Below are 19,095 nucleotides of genomic sequence, written 5' to 3' on the forward strand. Positions count from 1 at the left end.
TTAAAGTTGTGGAAGATAAGACAGTGTCATATGGTATCATATGGTTTTTTTGGTCCCCCCACCACCCCCATTTTTGAGCCATTTCACTTTTGCAAGTTCTTTTTGAATTTTTTTAACTTGAGACATAGCAAAACACAAAACATGATAAAAATATTCAAAGCACCTTACTGATTGTGTGACTTCTTGAGTTTGTAATTTCCTCTAAAGATGAGTTCCAGAGCTTTCGCACACCTTTTTGTCATTCTCTCAGTGACTCCCTTAATAAAAAAGACTCATAAACTTTTTGATAGCTATGTGATGTTCATATTAGAGCTCTTATATCTAAAAAGCTGTTTGCAAACTAAAACATTGCTATGCAAATGTAAAGCTCTATTATTGTTAAGTAAAAATAAGTAAGCCAAATAAGGAAGCAAATATAGACTCTAGGGAGTTGCTTGAGAAATCTAGAAGATCTGCTTTGTAATAATATATTTTATCCTAGAAGATCCCATCCCTTTGATAGGTGCCCCTCTCCAACTGTGAAAAATCCCATGAAAACTGTGACACTTAAAATATTACTCACTTCAGCTACTGTATTATAAAGTTATCAAATATTATCTGTCCTAACAAATGCATAGCTTTGCTGCTTTTTGAGCATTAAACTTCTCAAACTTTGTAATTCTTCATTATGGCTACCAAAAATGTTAAAGCTATTTTATCCAATGTCTTTACACAGTGTTATTTTCTGTGAAAAGAATGGACCAGGCTGGGCATGGTGGCTCACGCCTGTAATCCCAGCACTTTGGGAGGCCGAGGCAGGTGGATCATGAGGTCAGGAGATTGAGACCACCCTGGCCAATATGGCGAAACCTCATCTCTAAAAATACAAAAAATACAAGAAAAAAGAAAATTAGCCAGGCGTGGTGGTGTGCGCCTGTAGTCCCAGCTACTCAGGAGGCTGAAGCAGGAGAATCGCTTGAACCTGAGAGGCAGAGGTTGCAGTGAGCCGAGATCACGCCACTGCACTCCAGCCTGGGCAACAGAGTGAGACTCCATCTCAAAGAAAAAAAAGAAAAGAATGGATCAGAGTTTAGTAAGAAGAATACCACCTCTTCCACTACAGCATGTGTGTCTGTAATGTGAATTAGCTCCCACATAATTGGTAAATAGAGAATGATGTTACAAGACAGAATTGCATTGGGTCATATGACATTTTTCCTATGCTGCTAGAGTTTTGCACCACTAAGGAAACAACAGGTGAAAGCAGAGTACACCAATCCAGTAGCGAGCAGCAGCCTGCAGAGAGGTACGTTTCAGCACACAGAGTTTTTCACTTAAATCTCTTCCTCTGGGCTCCAGCTGGTCCCATGTTCTGTCTTGATGTGTTCCCTGTTTGTTTCACCCCAGACTTGAGCCTTTTGCCCTTGCTCCATTACTCAGCTGCCTCGGTGCTTCCTTAAACCTCCTGCCTTCAGGTTATTGACTCCTTCTTTAAAAAATGATAAAGTAATTTAATGTTTTAATCAAAACCTTAACATGTCATTTTAATTGTGCTAATAGTTTATGAAAGTTGTGATTGTTTTTGTTTGGTGTTCTAGTTACCAAGTTTCTAAGAGTTTGAGCTGTCTATCCTAATCCTATTTTTCCCGTAAGTTCTGTTATTTTTAGTGTGCAGTTTTACAGAAGGTGAGGTTTCTCACTAATACGTATCATATCATAGCAGAAATGCCTGGAGTTGTACTTATTTCACGCTCATTGTTGTTTTTATATTATAGACCAGGTCTGTGGCTAAAAAATATGGCACCAGCATTTTGCCTCCAGCTTTGTGAGTGTGTAGACTGCATATTTACTTGATTCTGCCACCTTTGATATTTTTTGCTGTGACAAAAACTGTTTATATACTCTTCCCACTGCAGACATGGAGGATGACTGAAGATTTTGTTCACTTTACAATGAACAAAGTGTATGTGTTGGGGGAAGTTCTTTCTGTTTGTCATTCTTGGGGGCCCAGTATTTCAGTTAAGTTGCTACACAGATTTCTTCGTGGTTCAGCAGTTTGTCAGATCTCTGCAAGTTCTCTCTTGAAGACATCTGTTGAGTGAAGTAATGGCTTCACTGCAGACTCTTGAGTTTTCAGTAATTTTCTTCTGAGGGATTTTCATGCCGCCTTTTATAGGGAATATGAAGACCCTTTCATCTTTTTGGAGAGTTTCAAGTTCTTTGGCTCCCATCTCCCCTCGTGAGGTTTTCCTTGGAGGACCATTCTGGCCATTATTGACTCTCTGGGTTCTCCATGTCTATAACCTGCCAAACAGGCTCTCTGCCTCACACAGCAAGACCTATGTCTGTCCCAGGTGGCTGCAGAGCCAGGTGACGGGAGGCTGAAAGGAAATATCAGTACCTTCCTCTACTGCGCCCCCATTGGTACTTCTCTTCCTCTGTCCCTTTCCTCCCCTAACTTTCTCGGCATAGTGTTTCCTTATATGGACCTACATTGGCTCCAAGCTCACAATCTCAGAGGAATTACGTGACATGCATAAATTATGAAACATTTTTGCAAATTAAGTTTTAATTAAAACCAGCAGCTTAGAGCATCCAACTGGAAGCAGTCACAATGTTGAAAAGTGACACTGGTAGGGTGGGAGTTCAGGAGAAGGTCTGAGTGGCTTTGCATCCTGTTTGGATATTTCCAAAATGAATGCTGCAGAAAAAGGCTTCCTTCCGTATCAGACCCTTCTTTATCTACACTGCTGCCTTCGACGAATGAATCCCTTTATGTCTTTAGACTCTGGACTGCCATGGGGACCAATATAATTTTCAAGCAGGAAATACAAATGCATCCTCATTGTAGTTTTATCTGGACTTTGCCAAATTTCCATTTGGTTCTACCAATCTGCATTCTCACAGAGAACTGGCAGAACCTCCAGCTCCCCCACATTGCCAAAACTCCAATTCAGATCACTTTTCAGCCGGATGATCACCCAAAATAAGGCTGAAGAATGACAATTTTAATTAGAACCTTATTTTTCAGATACAATGCAGAGTGCAAGCCTGATGAGAAATGACTTCTTATTGTGAGAATTTTCAGAACATTATAATGAGCAAAATGTCTGGGGCCTTCCCTCCACTGATACTCCTTAGCTATATGTAACGTGAGACTTGTTCTGGTCTGCCCATTAATAATCCACATTTTTCAGCATCTCAAAGAATGTCTGCCATCAAGTGAGTAATTTATGCAGGCTTGCCTTTCATCTAGGCAGGGCTGTACTGCTAGAGCAAAAACTCCAGATCTTTTCATTCAAAATTAAGTTTGAAAATCTGACCTTCAGTGACCAGTCCACATTGCTGCTAACTGATCTGGTGTGGTGGACGACGTGGTGCTCTCTGTAGACCTGCAGCAGAGCTAGCCACTTGGCCATTCAGGAATTTTGAAGTTTAATATTCTCTATGCCTTTTAACTCTTTCAGACCCTGGGGAAGGCTTATCCAGATAATCTGTATTTTAAAATTACTGGAATATCTCTCTTTTTTTTTTTTTCTTAGAGTCTCACTCCGTCACCCAGGCTGGAGTGCAGTGGTGTGATCTCAGCTCACTGCAACCTCTGCCTCCCAGGCTCAAGAGATTCTGATGCCTCAACCTCCTGAGTAGCTGGGACTAGAGGCGCCCAGCAGCATGTGTGGCTAATTTTTGTATTTTTTATTAGAGACAGGGTTTCACCATGTTGGCCAGGCTGGTGTCAAACTTCAGACCTCAAGTGGTCTGCCCATGTTGGCCTCCCAAAGTGCTGAGGTTACAGGCGTGAGCCACCGTGCCCGGCCTGGAATATCTTTAAAAATGATAATACATAGTGTTGGCTTTTGGGGGGTGGTACAATGAACATCAGAAAGAGAGAACCTTGGTCAGAGTGTAACTTGGGACAGCTTTTCTTGAGAGTATTTGGACTGAAATGTGCAATACCCTTTGGCCAATAATGCACCTTCCTGAAAAGTTGAGAGGGTGCTTAACAGTTTGACTGCGAGGATGTCCATTACCGTGCCATTCATGTTAGTGACAGCCTAGATCTCTAATAATAAGGAATTCAGTAAGTAACTTATTACATATGCAAATAATTTAAATATCATGAAGTCATTTAGCATGAAATTAATTGAGATCAGTGGTGGATATTAGCATCATAGGGAGCTTTAAGTGTCTTTTTTTGGCCTTTTATATCTAATTTTCTACCAAAAAATGGCATTGTGTGATTTTTAAAAAGAAACACGTAGGGAAGTATATGTGTTGCCAAGAAGGGTCTTTCTGTTCATCTTTTCCTTGCTTTTAAACATACCGTTGGAAAAGAAAAAAAAAAAAATTGAAGTCCCATCCATACCCCAAACTAGAGATTGAGAAATCACTTAAATTATATATGTCCTGGTAAGATAATACCCAAATTCATAAAAGCAACAAAATTTGGAATACGTAGATACTATTTTACCCCTAAGTTTTTCCAACAAAATTGGAAGGACTTACTGATATGCAGCAAAAATTAGAATGAGGATATGAATAGTTTTAAAGTAGTAAAGTCAGCTATGTTTGTTTGCTTTTGTTGACCCTGTTTTTATCTTATCTTCCCCCCTGCAGGGTTCTCTCTCTACCTCTGTTCCTACTCTTTCATCCTCTTCCTGCTTCGACATCACCATACTGGCAAGGGGTTAGCTGAAGCCGTGCAACTAGGGGAGGTCACTCAATTAGGGATTATGGAGTAAGGAACAGGGTGCCCACATTTAAAGAGCTAGAGAAGGAATATGGAGTGAAGGAAGTAGCACACTGGCACTCATGGGAAAGCCGGGATAGGGAGGGGAGAAGATTCCAAGGAGAAGGGTATTCAGAGAGATACCTTTTGTCTCCTTGACCTATCCAATATTATTATAAAGACCAGAATAGCTTCTAGACTTTGGAGAAATATGATCCCCTATGTGTTTGTAAGGAAATTTCATGCATAGCATTGGAAATCTTTTGAGGAAATTACTCCTGAGTATTTTTGAAGCTGAGCAAACAGTTATGGAAATATTTTGTTGAATCCCTTTATTTGTACAAGTAAAATCTCATTGTGATCTGCCATGGTGTGTACCTAAGAGATGGCCAACTGCAAGTTTCTATGAAAATAATAAGAAAAATTCAGTTCACTCAAGATGCTCGAATAGCTTGTACTGAGCTGGAAGCCATTAGAAGCTAGGAACCGTGGATGTGGGGTTAGAAGACACCATGGGTGCTGAGCTCTGCTGCCTCACTGCCATGCCCTCCCTGCTCTTGGCTTCACTCTCAGGCCTATTTGATTATCTGTCCCCAGTAGTTTAGTTCTAGGTCTTTCCTCCCAGATTCTAGTCAAGAGGAAAGCTAACAGGGGAAAATGGGAGAGGGGTGTAATTGAAAAGTCTTGATTAGGTCACACGTCTGCCCTGAGCCAATTGCTGTGGCCAAGGGAAGGTGATGAGTTGACAGCTTGGTTCTGGGTAATGTCCACATCATGGGGCTTGGCCTTGTACCTAGGGCAAGGGATGCTCTGAAGGAAAGGGGTTAGATAATGAACGTAAAGAGACAAGTGTTCTAGATTTCTCATCTGTAAAATTGTAGTGATAACACTATTTTAGAGATAGGAGTCACACTTTGCCTAATGTACCTTGCTCAGACCCTATCATTTCTTCACTAACCAACTGTGATGTAGCAATGGCTCAATGAGAGGGGTTCGGATACCAGGTCTGTAGGGTCACCTGTGGACCATGAGGTTGGTGATTAGTGTAACCTCTCATATGCTATCAGATTGGAGCCAGCCCTAAATACTCTGGAGGTTACGAAGTCAAGGGATAAAAACAGCACCTGTTATGGGCCAGCTGTTTTTGTAAAGACTCGATATGCATTAGCTCGTTTAATCCTCACATTAATCTCATGAAATAATGTTATTACTACTATTTCACAGATGAGACCTCTAGAGTTCAGAGATACTATATTGTTGTCCAGGTTCTTATGGCTACTGAGTGGTAGAGGTAGTATTTGAAAGCTGGTCTACCAAGCTCCAAGGCACTGTTTCCTTTATTGCTTCTTCCTTTCTTCCTTATTTCTTCTCCTTCCTTTCCTTCTGCTCTCCTTTCTCTCTTTCTCTCCCTCTTTCTCTCTCTCCTTCTCCCTTCCTTCCTTCCTTCCATCCTTTCTCTCTCTTTCTTTCTTTTTTCTTTCTCTTTCTTTCTTTCTGTCCCTCTTTCTTTCTTTCTCCTTCTTTCTTTCTCTCTCTCTTTCTTTCCCTCCCTCCCTTCCTTCCTTTCTTCTTCCTTCCTTCCGTCCTTCCTTCCTTCCTTCCTTCCTTCCTTCCTTTCTTTCTTTCTTTCTTTCTTCCTTCCTTCCTTCCTTCCTTCCTTCCTTCCTTCCTTCCTTCCTTCCTTTCTTTCTTTCTTTCTTTCTTTCTTTCTTTCTTTCTTTCTTTCTTTCTTTTTCTTTCTTTCTCTTTCTTTCTTTCTTTCTTTCTTTCTTTCTTTCTTTCTTTCTTTCTTTCTTTCTTTCTTTCTTTCTTTTCTTTCTTTCTCTCTCTCTCTCTTTCTCCCCTTCTCCCCCTCCCTCCCTTCCTTCTTTCTTCCTCTCTTCCTCCCTTCCCTTCCCTCCTTCTTCTCTCCCCTCTTCCTTTTTTCTTTTTCTCTCCCCCCCGATCTTTTTTTTCTTTCTTTCCCATTTCCCTCTTTCCCTCCTTCCTTCTTTTCAACAAATATACACTTAATTCTTACCTAGGGCCAGACATAGGTCTAGTTCCTAGGAATACAACAATGAATGAGATAGATACAGTCCCTCGGTAGACCTTATATGGAGAGGTCATCAAAAAACCTGAACAAGTAAACAGGAAGATTATAGAGGGCAACAAATGCTAAGACAGGAATAAACAAGATGATATTATAGAAAGACACTTGGGGTAGAGATAATAACACCTGCCAGGAGAGGTGCCATCAGAGCTGAGATCTGAGAGATGGGAAGGGAATCAGTGAGGCACGTAAGTGAGGTAGTCAGAGAATTGACATGGAGTTGTGGGGACAGAGCATTAAGCAATCTGAGGAAAGAGCCCCACAAAGGCTTTAAGGCAAGTAAGACTTGAAGGACGGGCTGCCAAGTACCAGGCTTATACTTTCAGATTATTCTGGGTGCCATGTAAAGGAAGGATTAGATTGGAAGGCAGGAGTGAACCTGGAGAGACCAGATGAGCAGCAGTGGTGGCTTGGTGTGGGGTGGCAGAAGTGGATGGACGTGAGACAGAACCTGCACTGCCAATTCTTAGCTCATCAGAGACCCCTTGGCATAGGTTGTAGAGTTTGAGCCATTTAACAGAACTTTCTTTGCTCTATAATAGAGCAGGGATCTTTATCCACATTGCTTAATGAAGAAGAATGGAAGATTATACATGCAAGCATCCACAAGGAAAAAAATGAACACACAGAACCTTAGCAGCAAGCAGGGATTGATCATTCATTCATGAGGCCCGAGGCAAAGGGCCAGTTTTACAAATGGAATAAACATATGTAGGCCAGGCTTTTTTTGTTTTACACAGTTGGCAGGAAAATACTTTGTTTCCTATTTGGTCTTTACATATTTCATAGTGAAATGTGTTGTTTTGATCAATAGATCTTTAATTGGAGTTTTATATTTGAAAAAGAGTCCACTCAAGTTTGGAACGTCGTTGAGCTACAGCACTAGATGTCCCCTCGATCACCCCCATGGCTCTGTGTGACACTCTGAGGTGGAAATGAAGTGAATTAGGAGAGTTAAAACAAAAACATGTCCCTCTGCTCGGTGGGTATTTTTGTTTTTGAAGTAAGTTTATTGGGGCCTCAGAGCTCTTCCTCAGATCTCCTTGTGCCTCACCTGTTGTTCCTCACAGGTTGCCTGTGCTGGCCCCACCTCATCACGTGGGCTGTCCTTGGTGGGATGTCCATGACTGAGTTCTGGGCTCTCGCTCTCCTCTGTCTGCACTCACCCCTTCGGCAACCTCATCTACATGCAAACAGTAACCAAGCTCAGGCCTCCCCCCGGGACATGAGCTTCGTATTTCCAGCTGCCTGCCCTACACCTCTGCCTGCAAGCCTAAGAGACATCTGGAACTTTTCTTAACTTTAGACAAAACTGGATTCTTGGTGTTTTTCCTCAACTACGCTTCTCCCATACTCATCTTCTCAGTATGCCTCTCGCATAGTCATCTTCTCAGTAAATGGCAGCTCCATTTTTGCATTTATCGAGGCCAAACCTTGGTCGCATCTTTGATGTCTCTCCTATCATCATCCAGGCTATCATCTTGATTCTCAACTCTACCTAGGGTCAGACTATTGCCTGCTGCTGCCTCCACACCACCAGTGTGCACTAATCCTGTTCTCCCTCAGTTTTTTTGTTTGTTTTGTTTTGTTTTGTTTTTGAGATGACATCTCACTCTGTCACCCAGGCTGGAGTGCAGTGGCGTGATCTTGGCTCACTGCAACCTCTGCCTCCCACGTGCACGTGATTCTCCTTCAGCCTCCCAAGTAGCTGGGATTACAGGCACACTCCACCGTGCCCAGCTAATTTTTTTGTATTTTTAGTAGAGACAGGGTTTCGCCATGTTGGCCAGGCTGGTCTCGAACTCCTGACCTCAGGTGATCTGCTCACCTCGGTCTCCCAAAGTGCTGGGACCACTGGCGTGAGCCACCACACCCAGCCTCCGTCAGTTCTTATCTAGACCATTCAATAGCCTCCTCACCGGTCTTCCTTCTCAAATTCTGTCTTTGTTGCTCTCTGGCTTTGTGACCTTGTAGTTTGAACATCTGCAGAATTACAGTAATAATAGAACTTACCTAATAAGATTACTGTGAGTTTTCAATAAGTTAATATAGGTAAAGCACTTCGAATGGTGGATAGCATGTCACAGCTATCATAATCACCTGTCATTACTGCTGTCCTCAATGTCCTAGTGCATTACTGTCAGCCTTAAGATAACCTCATAGGCCAGAATGACTGCTAGAGCTCTAGCCATCACAGCCACCTTCTTGGCAGCAGGATGGAGGGAGTCCTTTTAAAGACACCATCTGGAAAAGCCACATCCATGCATATCTCATTGGCCATGACCGAACCCACTTAACCGCCCCTATCTTTAATAAAGTCATTTAGTTGAGCTTGGCTAAAATTGGGGTTTCTGGTACCAAAAAAGAAAAGCGGCATGGCAATAACTTTGCTACCAATTGCAGGTATGTGGTACTATGAAGGCCTGCGAAAAGAGCATATGACAAGAAAGGGTAAACAAGTCTTCTTTGAGACACAGACAACTGACCAGAGAAATAGGTGTTTGCCAGGCAAGTGGAGAGGAGTCTTAGGAAGAGTTCCAGGATGAGAGGACAGAAGAAATGTATGTGACTGGAGAGGGCATGGACAATCTTCATGCTGTACCATTCACCTGATACACCACATGTTGAAAACCATGGTGGCTGGGTTCTCTGTCCTCCATCCAGACTCTTCCATAAGGAATGATGCCAGGATTTCTCATCCCTGCTTTCTTTTATGGGTTGCCCAGATGGAATGGCCCATGAGGTCCCCAAGTCCTTTGGGGGTGTGGGTTTGTGCTGCTACTGTGTAGTCATGTGAGAAGTAGCACTGGTTGGAGCAGATGTGGGTCCACACAGAGCCTTGTCCTTAACTTTCAACAGGAACATTTCCTGACTAGGTGACCTTGGTTAGATACTTAACCATTCTAAATATTGTCTGTTTCCTCACCTATAAACTGAGAAGATACAAATATCTAATCCCGAGATTCACTACAAAAAGCAAAAGAGCTAAAACTGATCAAGCATTTAACCAGGTACCTGGTTTAAGGAAAAAGTCCAATCAACAGTGAGTATTTCTGTTACTGCTGTCACCTTTATCTTCATCATTTCCTCTCCTTCATTCCCTTCTGAATACACACTCTCCATGTTTGAATGTGAAGTTTCACCTGAAATGTATCCTGCACCCAGCTTTTCCTTAGGAGTGTGTAAACCCACACAGCACACCACAACTTTTTTCTTTATCCTTCTTTTGGAAAAATGACTTGAGGATGTATTGAGTTATACAGAGAATCTTACAATCTGCGTTGTGGGCCAGGAAGGAACCCAATGCTGCCTGTCCAGACCCCTCATGGAGTAAATGAGGAAATAGACCCAGCAAGGCAAAGCCTGGTTGGCAATGCCTGTGACAAGGTGGCTTTGAAGAAGAAAACATCTCCCCTGTGTGTTGAGGAAGAGACGTCACCTCATCTGGGGCCTCATGATGATGAGAAGTGCCCAGGCTGGTTTTATGCATATCCAGGAGTCACTGAGACAATCACTCATAGACAGACACCTATACCAGGCATGTGGGAATGTAAGTTTCACATCTATTCCTCTAGCAGACATATTTTTCTCTCGAAGGCCATCAGCTTGGGTGATTAACATGGTGGTGGTGGGGTGTTGATTCAAAGATTCAAGGCAGTTACCCTGATTATCTTTCCTTGGCATCAACTCTGGGCTTATCCTAGTAATAAGGTAGCTTATTTAACAAGGAAAGTACCAGTTACAGGTTAGAGGACTTCACACTACATATGGGGAAGATGCCTTCTCTGCCCTCTTGGAGTTTGTGACCTAGCAGGACAGAAAGGCATTACATGAAAAAATTGCATAGTCATTGGAGTTGTGCTCAGAACTATAGAGAAAAAGCACAGGAAATGTTTTGCCATTTCTTATTTATAACAAATGCTGCTATCTGGTTATAATATTCTTTCTTTATTTGTTTCTTTATTTATTTTTTGAGACAGGATCTCACTCTGTTGCCCAGGCTGGAGTGCAGTAGCACTATCAGGGCTCACTGCAGCCTCAACATCCTGGGCTCAGGTGATTCCCCCCACCTCAGCCTTCTGAGTAGCTGGGACTACAGGCATGTGCCACCATTCCCGGCTAATTTTTTTGTATTTTTTGTAGAGATGGAGTTTTACTATGTTGCCTACGCTGGTCTCAAACTCCTGGACTCAAGCAATCTGCCCACCTTGACTTCCCAAAGTACTGGGATTACAGGCATAAGCCACCGCACCTGGCTAGTGATAAAATTCTTTCCAGTGAAACTCAGGCATGACTTCAGGATCCTTCTCAACATAGCCTTTCGTCTAGCCATTCCTAATTAGTCAGAGCTGCTTCTTGAGGCAAAACCGATGCCCATCCAAGACCTGGCCATTCCTCAGCCCTCTTTCCATCATCCCACGTTACAGACAAGCACACTGGCCAGAGGCTGGAAGGCCTGTGCCTCAAGACTTGAGCCAGAGGCCAAAGCGGACCAGGTATCTGGCTGGTCTGGCCCCCAGGGCAGGGGCCTGCACGCAAGTCATGAATGCTGGGTGGTGATGTGTTGGGGAGCCAGCTCTCAGCAGCAGCATCTGTGGCCACAGAGGATCTGATGTAAATGTGTACTATTCTGCACTGAGACTCCTTCAGAGAGGTCCAGCCAGCTGAGGGCATCACAAGCTGTAATTTACATTATTTCAAAGCTCCAGTAGGAAAGTTACTCTTTGTTCTCCTATGTTATTGCTTGAGGAAAATATATGTTTTGCGGGGAGGTTGAGGGCAGTCTTAAACTGAGGACATCACCACAAAGACCTGGTCTGTCATTTTCCTTCCCAGGATTTCTTCCCATGTGCTTAAATGGATGAGTCAAAAAGAGGTGTTTCCTGCTCAACAAAGATAAAATTGAGAGAGAGAGAGAGAGAGAGAGAGAGAAAGGGCAGCTCTCCTGTCAAAGAGGCCTGCAAAGTCCAGCAGTTTGTGCAGAGCTTCACTTTGGTATTTATTTTGCACTCCATCAAACATTTGTCATACTCATGGCCCCTTGCTTTCACAGGACATAGCTGTGATTCAGCACAAACACTTTCCTAAGAAAATATACATTTTTCCTTCCACGATGTTCATGTATCCAAGGTTTCTTTTCTGTTGTGTGAAAAGATGTTTAATATTTGAGAAACTTTTTTAAAAGTGATTCCTCATTTTGAACTCGGTTTCTCACCTCGTGGTCCATTTTTTTCTGAACTCTTGAAAAGCACTGGAGGAGCTCATGAGCTTCCTTTTTGAATAATTCAGCCTTAACTAGGAGGAATGAATCAGGAAAACATCCTCATATTTCTCTCTTCTTAAATTGGGAGACCTGTGTAAGATAAAAGTGTTGGAAATTGAGTGTTGGAGAAGTTGGAATCTGCTTTTCATAGACATTCTCAATACCATTTTGGAGACATCTCTGGGATCCAAAACATCTTGTTTGTTTGGTTCTGCTCTTTGTGGGCTCCATCCATAGGGGCAGGGGTTTAGGACAAGTTTAAGAGAGCCCTGTTCTTCTTGTGTCAGAAGAGAAAGCATTCTTCCCACATTAAAAAGAATGGGGAAGTCTGATGATTCAAGTGGAGACCTGAAGATGTCTGATTTAGTTGCTTTGTATTTTCTAGCACTTCTGATGCCATAAACTCTAGAGAGACAGAGAGCAAATTTACTGTCACAATTCCCAAGTGTTTGAGGTCTTTATTTATGTGTGAATTGAGTTGAATTTGTCTGTTCTAAAGTCAGGCAGCACAGTCCTGTGATTCTTTATCTATGGGACATTGTATACTTACTTAACCTTTAAGTTCCATTTTAGTTTTCCTCTGTAAAGTAGGGATACCTAGCATTAGGTTGCTGTGATTTAATGGAATAATACAAGGACGTAACAAAGTGCCTGGTGACAAGTTCATACTTGATAAATGTTAGTCCCTATGATGAAAAATAAATCTTGGTAATGATGTCATTCTTAGATTGAGTATTTAATACATGGATAATGTTAATTCCATTCCAGATTAGAAAAATGCTTTTCAAAAACACTGCATGCTATAATGGCAGTCATAATACTGTGGCGTTAAACCGTAGCCTAATAACTCTCAACACAGAAATATAGACAAATACATCTCGTAAATGTTCATCTTTTTCCACATACCTATTAATTTCAGTTCCTTGCCTGTGCCACTGGGAAAGCTGTTATGTCTTATTTTATGGACTGACTGACTGTCTTTTCCTTGTTCTTAGAACATCAGCTTTACTTTAAATGCACAAATGCTTGTGCATACTCCCTTAACCACCAATAAAGGGAACAGTTAATGTGCTACAAAGCAAGAAAAATTGACTTTAAAAACAAGCATTTTTCTAACAGTCTTACCTTTATATACAGCAGGGTTTCTCAACTTTGGCACTATGGATATATGGGCTGGGCAATTTCTTTTTGTTGGGGACTGTCCTGTGCATTGTAAGATGTTCCACAGTATCCCTTGGCCTCTACCCTCTAGAAGCCAACAGCTCTCACTCCCTTCCCTTTCACCCCCTAGTTGTGACCACCCCAAATGTCTCCAGATTGCCCTCGTCCAGTTGAAAACTGCTGGTTAAAGGAAGAAGGAACTGGGTCATGGAATTGTGCCCTTGGGATCACTGGACAGAAGAGCCTCGGTTCCAGCTTTATAGGAACTTATCAGCTGCTTTGGATCTGGTGATTCCCAAAACACATGCTGGAAAGCTCGTAGATTAACTGTTGATACCACAAATTCAGAAAGCAGTTCAAATAATCAGCACTGTAGTTTTGTTGTGAAAAATAACTTGCTTTACCTCTATTTCACTCATCTCCCCATTTTGGTTTCTCTATTTGCAAATGGCAACAAAATGAAGTTTTACCATTAATCTTAATTACTTATATAATGATCAACTTTTTTCTTTTTTGTTTTGTTTTGTTTTCCCCCTTCAGCTCCCTCAGGCACAAAAGGTAAATTCTCTTCTGTCACATTCCAGTCACCCCCAGAACTCACAAGTCATGCATGCCTCCATGGTGTTGTACATTTGGCACTGTTAATGACCAGTGAAATGGTTTTCTTCCACAGCTTCAGAAACCTGAAGTTGAGCAGGAACAGAGAGGCCAGCAGACTCAGTTGTCCACTGCTCCTTTGCTGAGTTACTCCCTCCAAAGGACCCTATGGTGGCCAGTGATTGGGAGATGAATCCATGCCCAACTCTTTCTCTAAGAATTATCAAATAATAGGTCAATAATAAGTTTGGTGCATTCCTTCCAACATAGCATTCCAGGCCTTCTCTGAGATAATTTTTAGGGACACAAATAATGTGAGTAATTTGTAAGGCATGGTAACCAAGTTTAAATTCGGGGCTCCTAAGCCAAATCTCTGAAAACTCTTCTTGGATTTTATTAATTATAAAAATCAGCAGCTCCTTTGCTGGCCTCATCATCCCAGAGACCATTAGAGCAGATTTCTTGCCAATGGCCAGACCCTTTCACTGGTCTTCATTGTCTGAGATGATCTAGTTCCACCATCTAGAATGTTCTCTGTCCAGAAAGACTCCATGTGGTTGCAGGGATGGCTTTGCTGTGTCACCCTCGTAGCATGTCATCGTATCCTAAGGACATTTATGTCATAAAATATGTCACTCAGTGCCTGCTGCATTGTTCTTGTGTGTTTCACAAACATAAGCAAGACTTCTGGAAGACACAGCAAGTTCTGGGGGCCTGATGTTGTGTTTCAAGAGTTAAGGTAGGGCGTCACCCTGAAATTTAAACAGCATCTCCTAAGCTCTCCAGTTTAGAGCAAAGATGATTTGGTTCCTTCTCATTGAGAGAGAGCACAACTGCTCTACTAAAGACAGTCTGTTCAGACCATATGGACAACCAGAGGCCTAGAAATCATTACACAATTACTCAAATATATTTGAGGTATTTAAACAAGGCAAGACATGCTAGTGTGTGACTTGGCTTGTGGTAATGTTTGATTACACTTCAATGCCATCACAAAAGGACTGAACACTTCATTAAAAGTTAAAGTATTCAAGGCTCACAATAGCTTCCAGGGTAAATAAATGGTCAGAATTCCAGATTGTTTGGAAGGCTCAATGTCTTTGATAGGACATGCTTTCTTAATTACCTACATTTGAATTTTTTTGATAAAAAGACTTCACAAATTCTGTGCCTAAAAATGGACCAGCTTCCACTTATTGACATTTATTCATCAAATTTCCACCAATGTATATACAGAGTATTCCTGTTATAGAAAAACTTCATGAATTGGAGGTGCCATCAGCCATAGAATTTTATTTTATTTTATTTTATTTTATTTTATTTTATTTTATTTTTTGAGACAGAGTCTCTCTGTGTCACCCAGGCTGGAGTGCAATGGTGCGATCTCAGCTCACTGCAACCTCCACCTCCCAGGTTCAAGCAATTCTCCTTCCTCAGCCTCCCAAATAGCTGGGACTACAGACATGCACCACTGCACGTGGCTTATTTTTGTATTTTTAGTAGAGACAGGGTTTCGCCATGTTGGCCAGGCTGATCTTGAACTCCTGACCTCAGGTGATCTGCCCGCCTCAGCCTCAAAATGCTGGGATTACAGGCATGAGCCACCGTGCCCAGCCAGCCATAGAATTTTAAAACGAAGTTCAAAACAAAGCAACACAGAATATAGAAGAACAAGTGTTGCTGGGCTATGTAATTCTTCAATAGCAGTCACTTCATTGCATTAGCTTCTTCTGTCATCATGTATTGACTCACATCATATGCCCTGCAAAATGGAACATTTTATTGTGGTCATATAAAGTCCAGAGTCAAGGAAGATGCCTCAGCTGGCTTCTAATTTTTTTTCCCTGTCTCTGAATGATGTCAGACATCCCAAGGGACTTGTTGTGTAGCCCTATGTGAAAAGGAATAGCTTTGCCTTCTTTTCCTATCATGGCTAGAAATTGTCTTTTTTTTTTAAAAATAGAGAAAGGCACTTACCTTACAGAATATTAAGAGATCTATGCGACATGGTTTCAGAATCCTTTGGGGGTAGTTTCTGGGAAATTCAGCTCTTTGAAGAAGGAGTTTGAAAATAAACCTCAGGTATCTAGGCTGGAGGGTAAGAGGAGTTGAGGGAGAGGTGCACCACAGGTTGAAGGCATCCTCCCGAAGCCTGCAAGTCTTCACCTGGTGATGTACTAGCATCCCTGCCCGCAACTCTCCTTCCCACTCCTTCCCCAGTATTACCTCAGTGACACTTGCAGAGGCCTTTGCTAGAAGAATGAGGTTCTTGCAAATGTCAACTTTCCTTAGATTTACTGTCTTGCTGCTTGACCAGCAAAGGAATGTGGTGGTTCCATTTTAGCCTTCATCCACTTGTTACCATGGGTGAGTTACTTAACCTCTCTAAGCCTACATGTTTTTATTTATTTAAGAAGAATGGTAAACTAACTTTCCACTTTTGTTTTGAAAGTTACTTCTCTTACCTGTTCCTCACACAGAGCCTAGCATATGCTAGACCCTCAAAATGTAGAGTTCTCATTACCACTTGGCTTAACTTGACCCCTGGTGCTTCAGAGCACATCAAGAGAACAGTCATACGTGAGGGTTGGTCTGGGACCTCTGCCCAGTGTGTTGTGATTCTGACTCAAGCCTAATGAATAACTAGGAGAGGGCAAAAGAGCCCAACAGGTATGGGTGCCACCCCCATTTCATTAGAAACTCTGTGGTTGGGCCAGGCACAGTGGCACACGCCTGTAATCCTAGCACTTTGGGAGGCTGAGGCAGGTGGATCACGAGGTCAGGAGATCGAGACCATCCTGGCCAACATGGTGAAACCCCATGTCTACTAAAAATACAAAAATTAGCTGGGCATGGTGGCACACACCTATAGTTCCAGCTACTCGAGAGGCTGAGGCAGGAGAATTGCTTGAACCTGGGAGGCGGAGGTTGCAGTGAGCCGAGATCACTCCATTGCACCCCAGCCTGGTGACAGGGTGAGACTCCGCCTCAAAACGACAACAACAAAACTCTGTGCTTGAACTGACTGCACCTTCTTCATGTAGTCAGAAAGAAATGGAGATTGGTCTTGAAACCCCAACAAAGCAAAAACATGTAGGGAGAATTGTTTTGAGAGGTTTCTTCCTAATGCCTTTGACGTTACCCATAGATTTCACCCATCTGTGGCCATGATTCTAATGAGCTCTTTCCAAACCCCTGAGTTTGTTGTTCCAGGGGTGAAAGAGAGGCACCCCCAGCCGCTACAGCTTTGGCCTACTTTTCACATGAGGTCATGAGCGCATACATTGGACCATATGGTGTCTGCATTTGTGCTGTGTTTTTGTTGGAATCTGACTTTGTATCATCTGCAACTATTTTCTCTATAAATATTTTAAATAGTTATGTCTCTGTAAACATACTTATTTTAATCTCTTGGCTGATCTGCAACTAAAAATGTCCCATTTGGATGTCCCTCTTATGTGTAGCAGCCATTAAATGACTGTTGTCTGTAAGTTATGGTTTTCATGATTCTAATATTTTGAGGGTCTTCCAAAACTTCTCTTCTAGTGCTTTATGACAATGTTTTAGAACAACAATTTGAAAAAATATATATTATTTTTTCTATGATTCTTAAGCATCTCCAAGATAATTCCTAGACTCTATAAATTTCAAGCCTTGATATAAAATTGGAGTGGCACTAACTGGTGATGAACCTGATAAATATTAAATATTTTTCCCAAATATGGAGGCAGTGTCCTGAAGTTTTGGCTAAAAAAAAAATGTAGCAATACAGATGCAGCACTTTCAAGGCATCACAAATTCATTCTTCTGGGTAGAAATTGGACCAGTTTCTCTGGTGGATTGATTGTCCCTGAATTCAGCAGTGAAGAGAGGTCTATGTATAAAAAGGTCTGCCTTTTTAAAATTCTTCTTTACTTCTACAAAAATGTCCAAGAGATCTGATTTTATGATAATAACATAGCGGAATTACCCAAAGCCATTTACAAATGTATGTTCAATGGTAATACTATTGAACAAAGTAGTCCATTTTTCTAGCTGCATTTTTCTTCACATAGGTTCTGTCTATAGGAGCTAAACATCAGTTATTCGCTGCAGGATTAATTTAATCAATATAGGTTTAATCAACGTAGAGTGGGCCTTGAATGTTTAAAGTCAAAAATACTCCTCGGGGAATTCCAAATGTGCCTTTTTATGTGGATGAACATGTCCAGACCCTGGTACCCTTTCCCTTCATTTTCTGCTGCATCCACACAATTTCGGAATTTACCAAAGACCATTTCTTAAAGGTTTCCTAGGTGCTCTATGTCTTTCCTGACACCATATTAGTTAATATCAGCCTGAGAATTTTGAGTAGGCATAAGCATTTTTCACAAAACCATAGTTAAAGCAAACCACATCTCTAATCCTGTTTGGAACAGCAATTGATGCATTCAGGGCTGCGCAGTATGGCAAAATGATCCCTATTTAACAGCCCGACGGCGTGTTTTGTTTCCTGTTAGGAATAGCTTAACTTGCCTCCTTGAACAAACACAGCAGGGTTCAAGATCTGTTGTTCTATGCCTGCTGTGATATTCTGTGCTGCTTAACTTGTATGAGGACTCAGGAGTGCATAAATTAGCTTCTTAAATGGAGGTCGATTTTTGGTCTTTCTTTCAGGATGGAACTGTTTTATTAATTTCTCCCCCTGAGTGCAAATGGCATCCTGAATCTATTTGCATTTTCTTTGTTTCCTTGTTTATATTATATTTTGAAGGAATAAATGGAAACATTCATTTTTCTAGAGTCTTTCTTTCTTTCTTTCTTTCTTTCTTTCTTTTCTCTGTCTCTCTCTCTCTCTCATTCCTTAGGTACAAATTTATACAAGTAGAATTTGGCGTAGCTCTTATCTCAGGGTAATCAGATTTCAGCAATTGCGAGGCATCATTTATCATTCTTTGCCTCATTTGACTTCTATACTCTGAACAGTTGAATTAACTGTCACTGAAAATAGAAAATTGAAAGTTTGCAAAGCTGCTGTTTTTGTAGAACTGCAGGTCTAGTGATTTTAGTGTTTCATTACAGTTATATAACCATCTAAATTGATGCAAATGAAGTACAAAACTGAGAACTGATAATGTTTACATTTGGTTCTGGTTTATGATTCATTTGCTTTTACCTGTACTTTGCTTTGCATGTAAACTATTATGTCTTGTTTTGAAAACCCTGTTTTTCTCCTTATCATTTACCATTTTATAGTATCATGTAAGGTACTTTTTATATGCATTCCCAAGCTGG

General features: G+C 41.5%; 1 protein-coding gene across 5 annotated transcripts in view; it reads left to right on the forward strand.

The window, feature by feature from the left end:
* CACNA2D3 (calcium voltage-gated channel auxiliary subunit alpha2delta 3) overlaps positions 1-19,095 on the forward strand; it is a 941,064-nt gene that overhangs the window by 674,895 nt on the left and 247,074 nt on the right. For 2 of the 5 annotated variants that reach the window (XM_015130679.3, XM_077993170.1), the window contains exon 14: positions 13,765-13,782. The exons of the other annotated variants lie outside the window; for them this stretch is intronic. In XM_015130679.3, coding sequence (XP_014986165.1) covers positions 13,765-13,782 — 18 coding nt within the window. The remainder of the gene's footprint in view (positions 1-13,764; positions 13,783-19,095) is intronic. 5 annotated transcript variants of the gene reach the window in all.

The sequence above is a fragment of the Macaca mulatta genome, chromosome 2 (assembly GCF_049350105.2).
Source record: "Macaca mulatta isolate MMU2019108-1 chromosome 2, T2T-MMU8v2.0, whole genome shotgun sequence".
Classification (NCBI taxonomy): Eukaryota; Metazoa; Chordata; class Mammalia; order Primates; family Cercopithecidae; genus Macaca; species Macaca mulatta.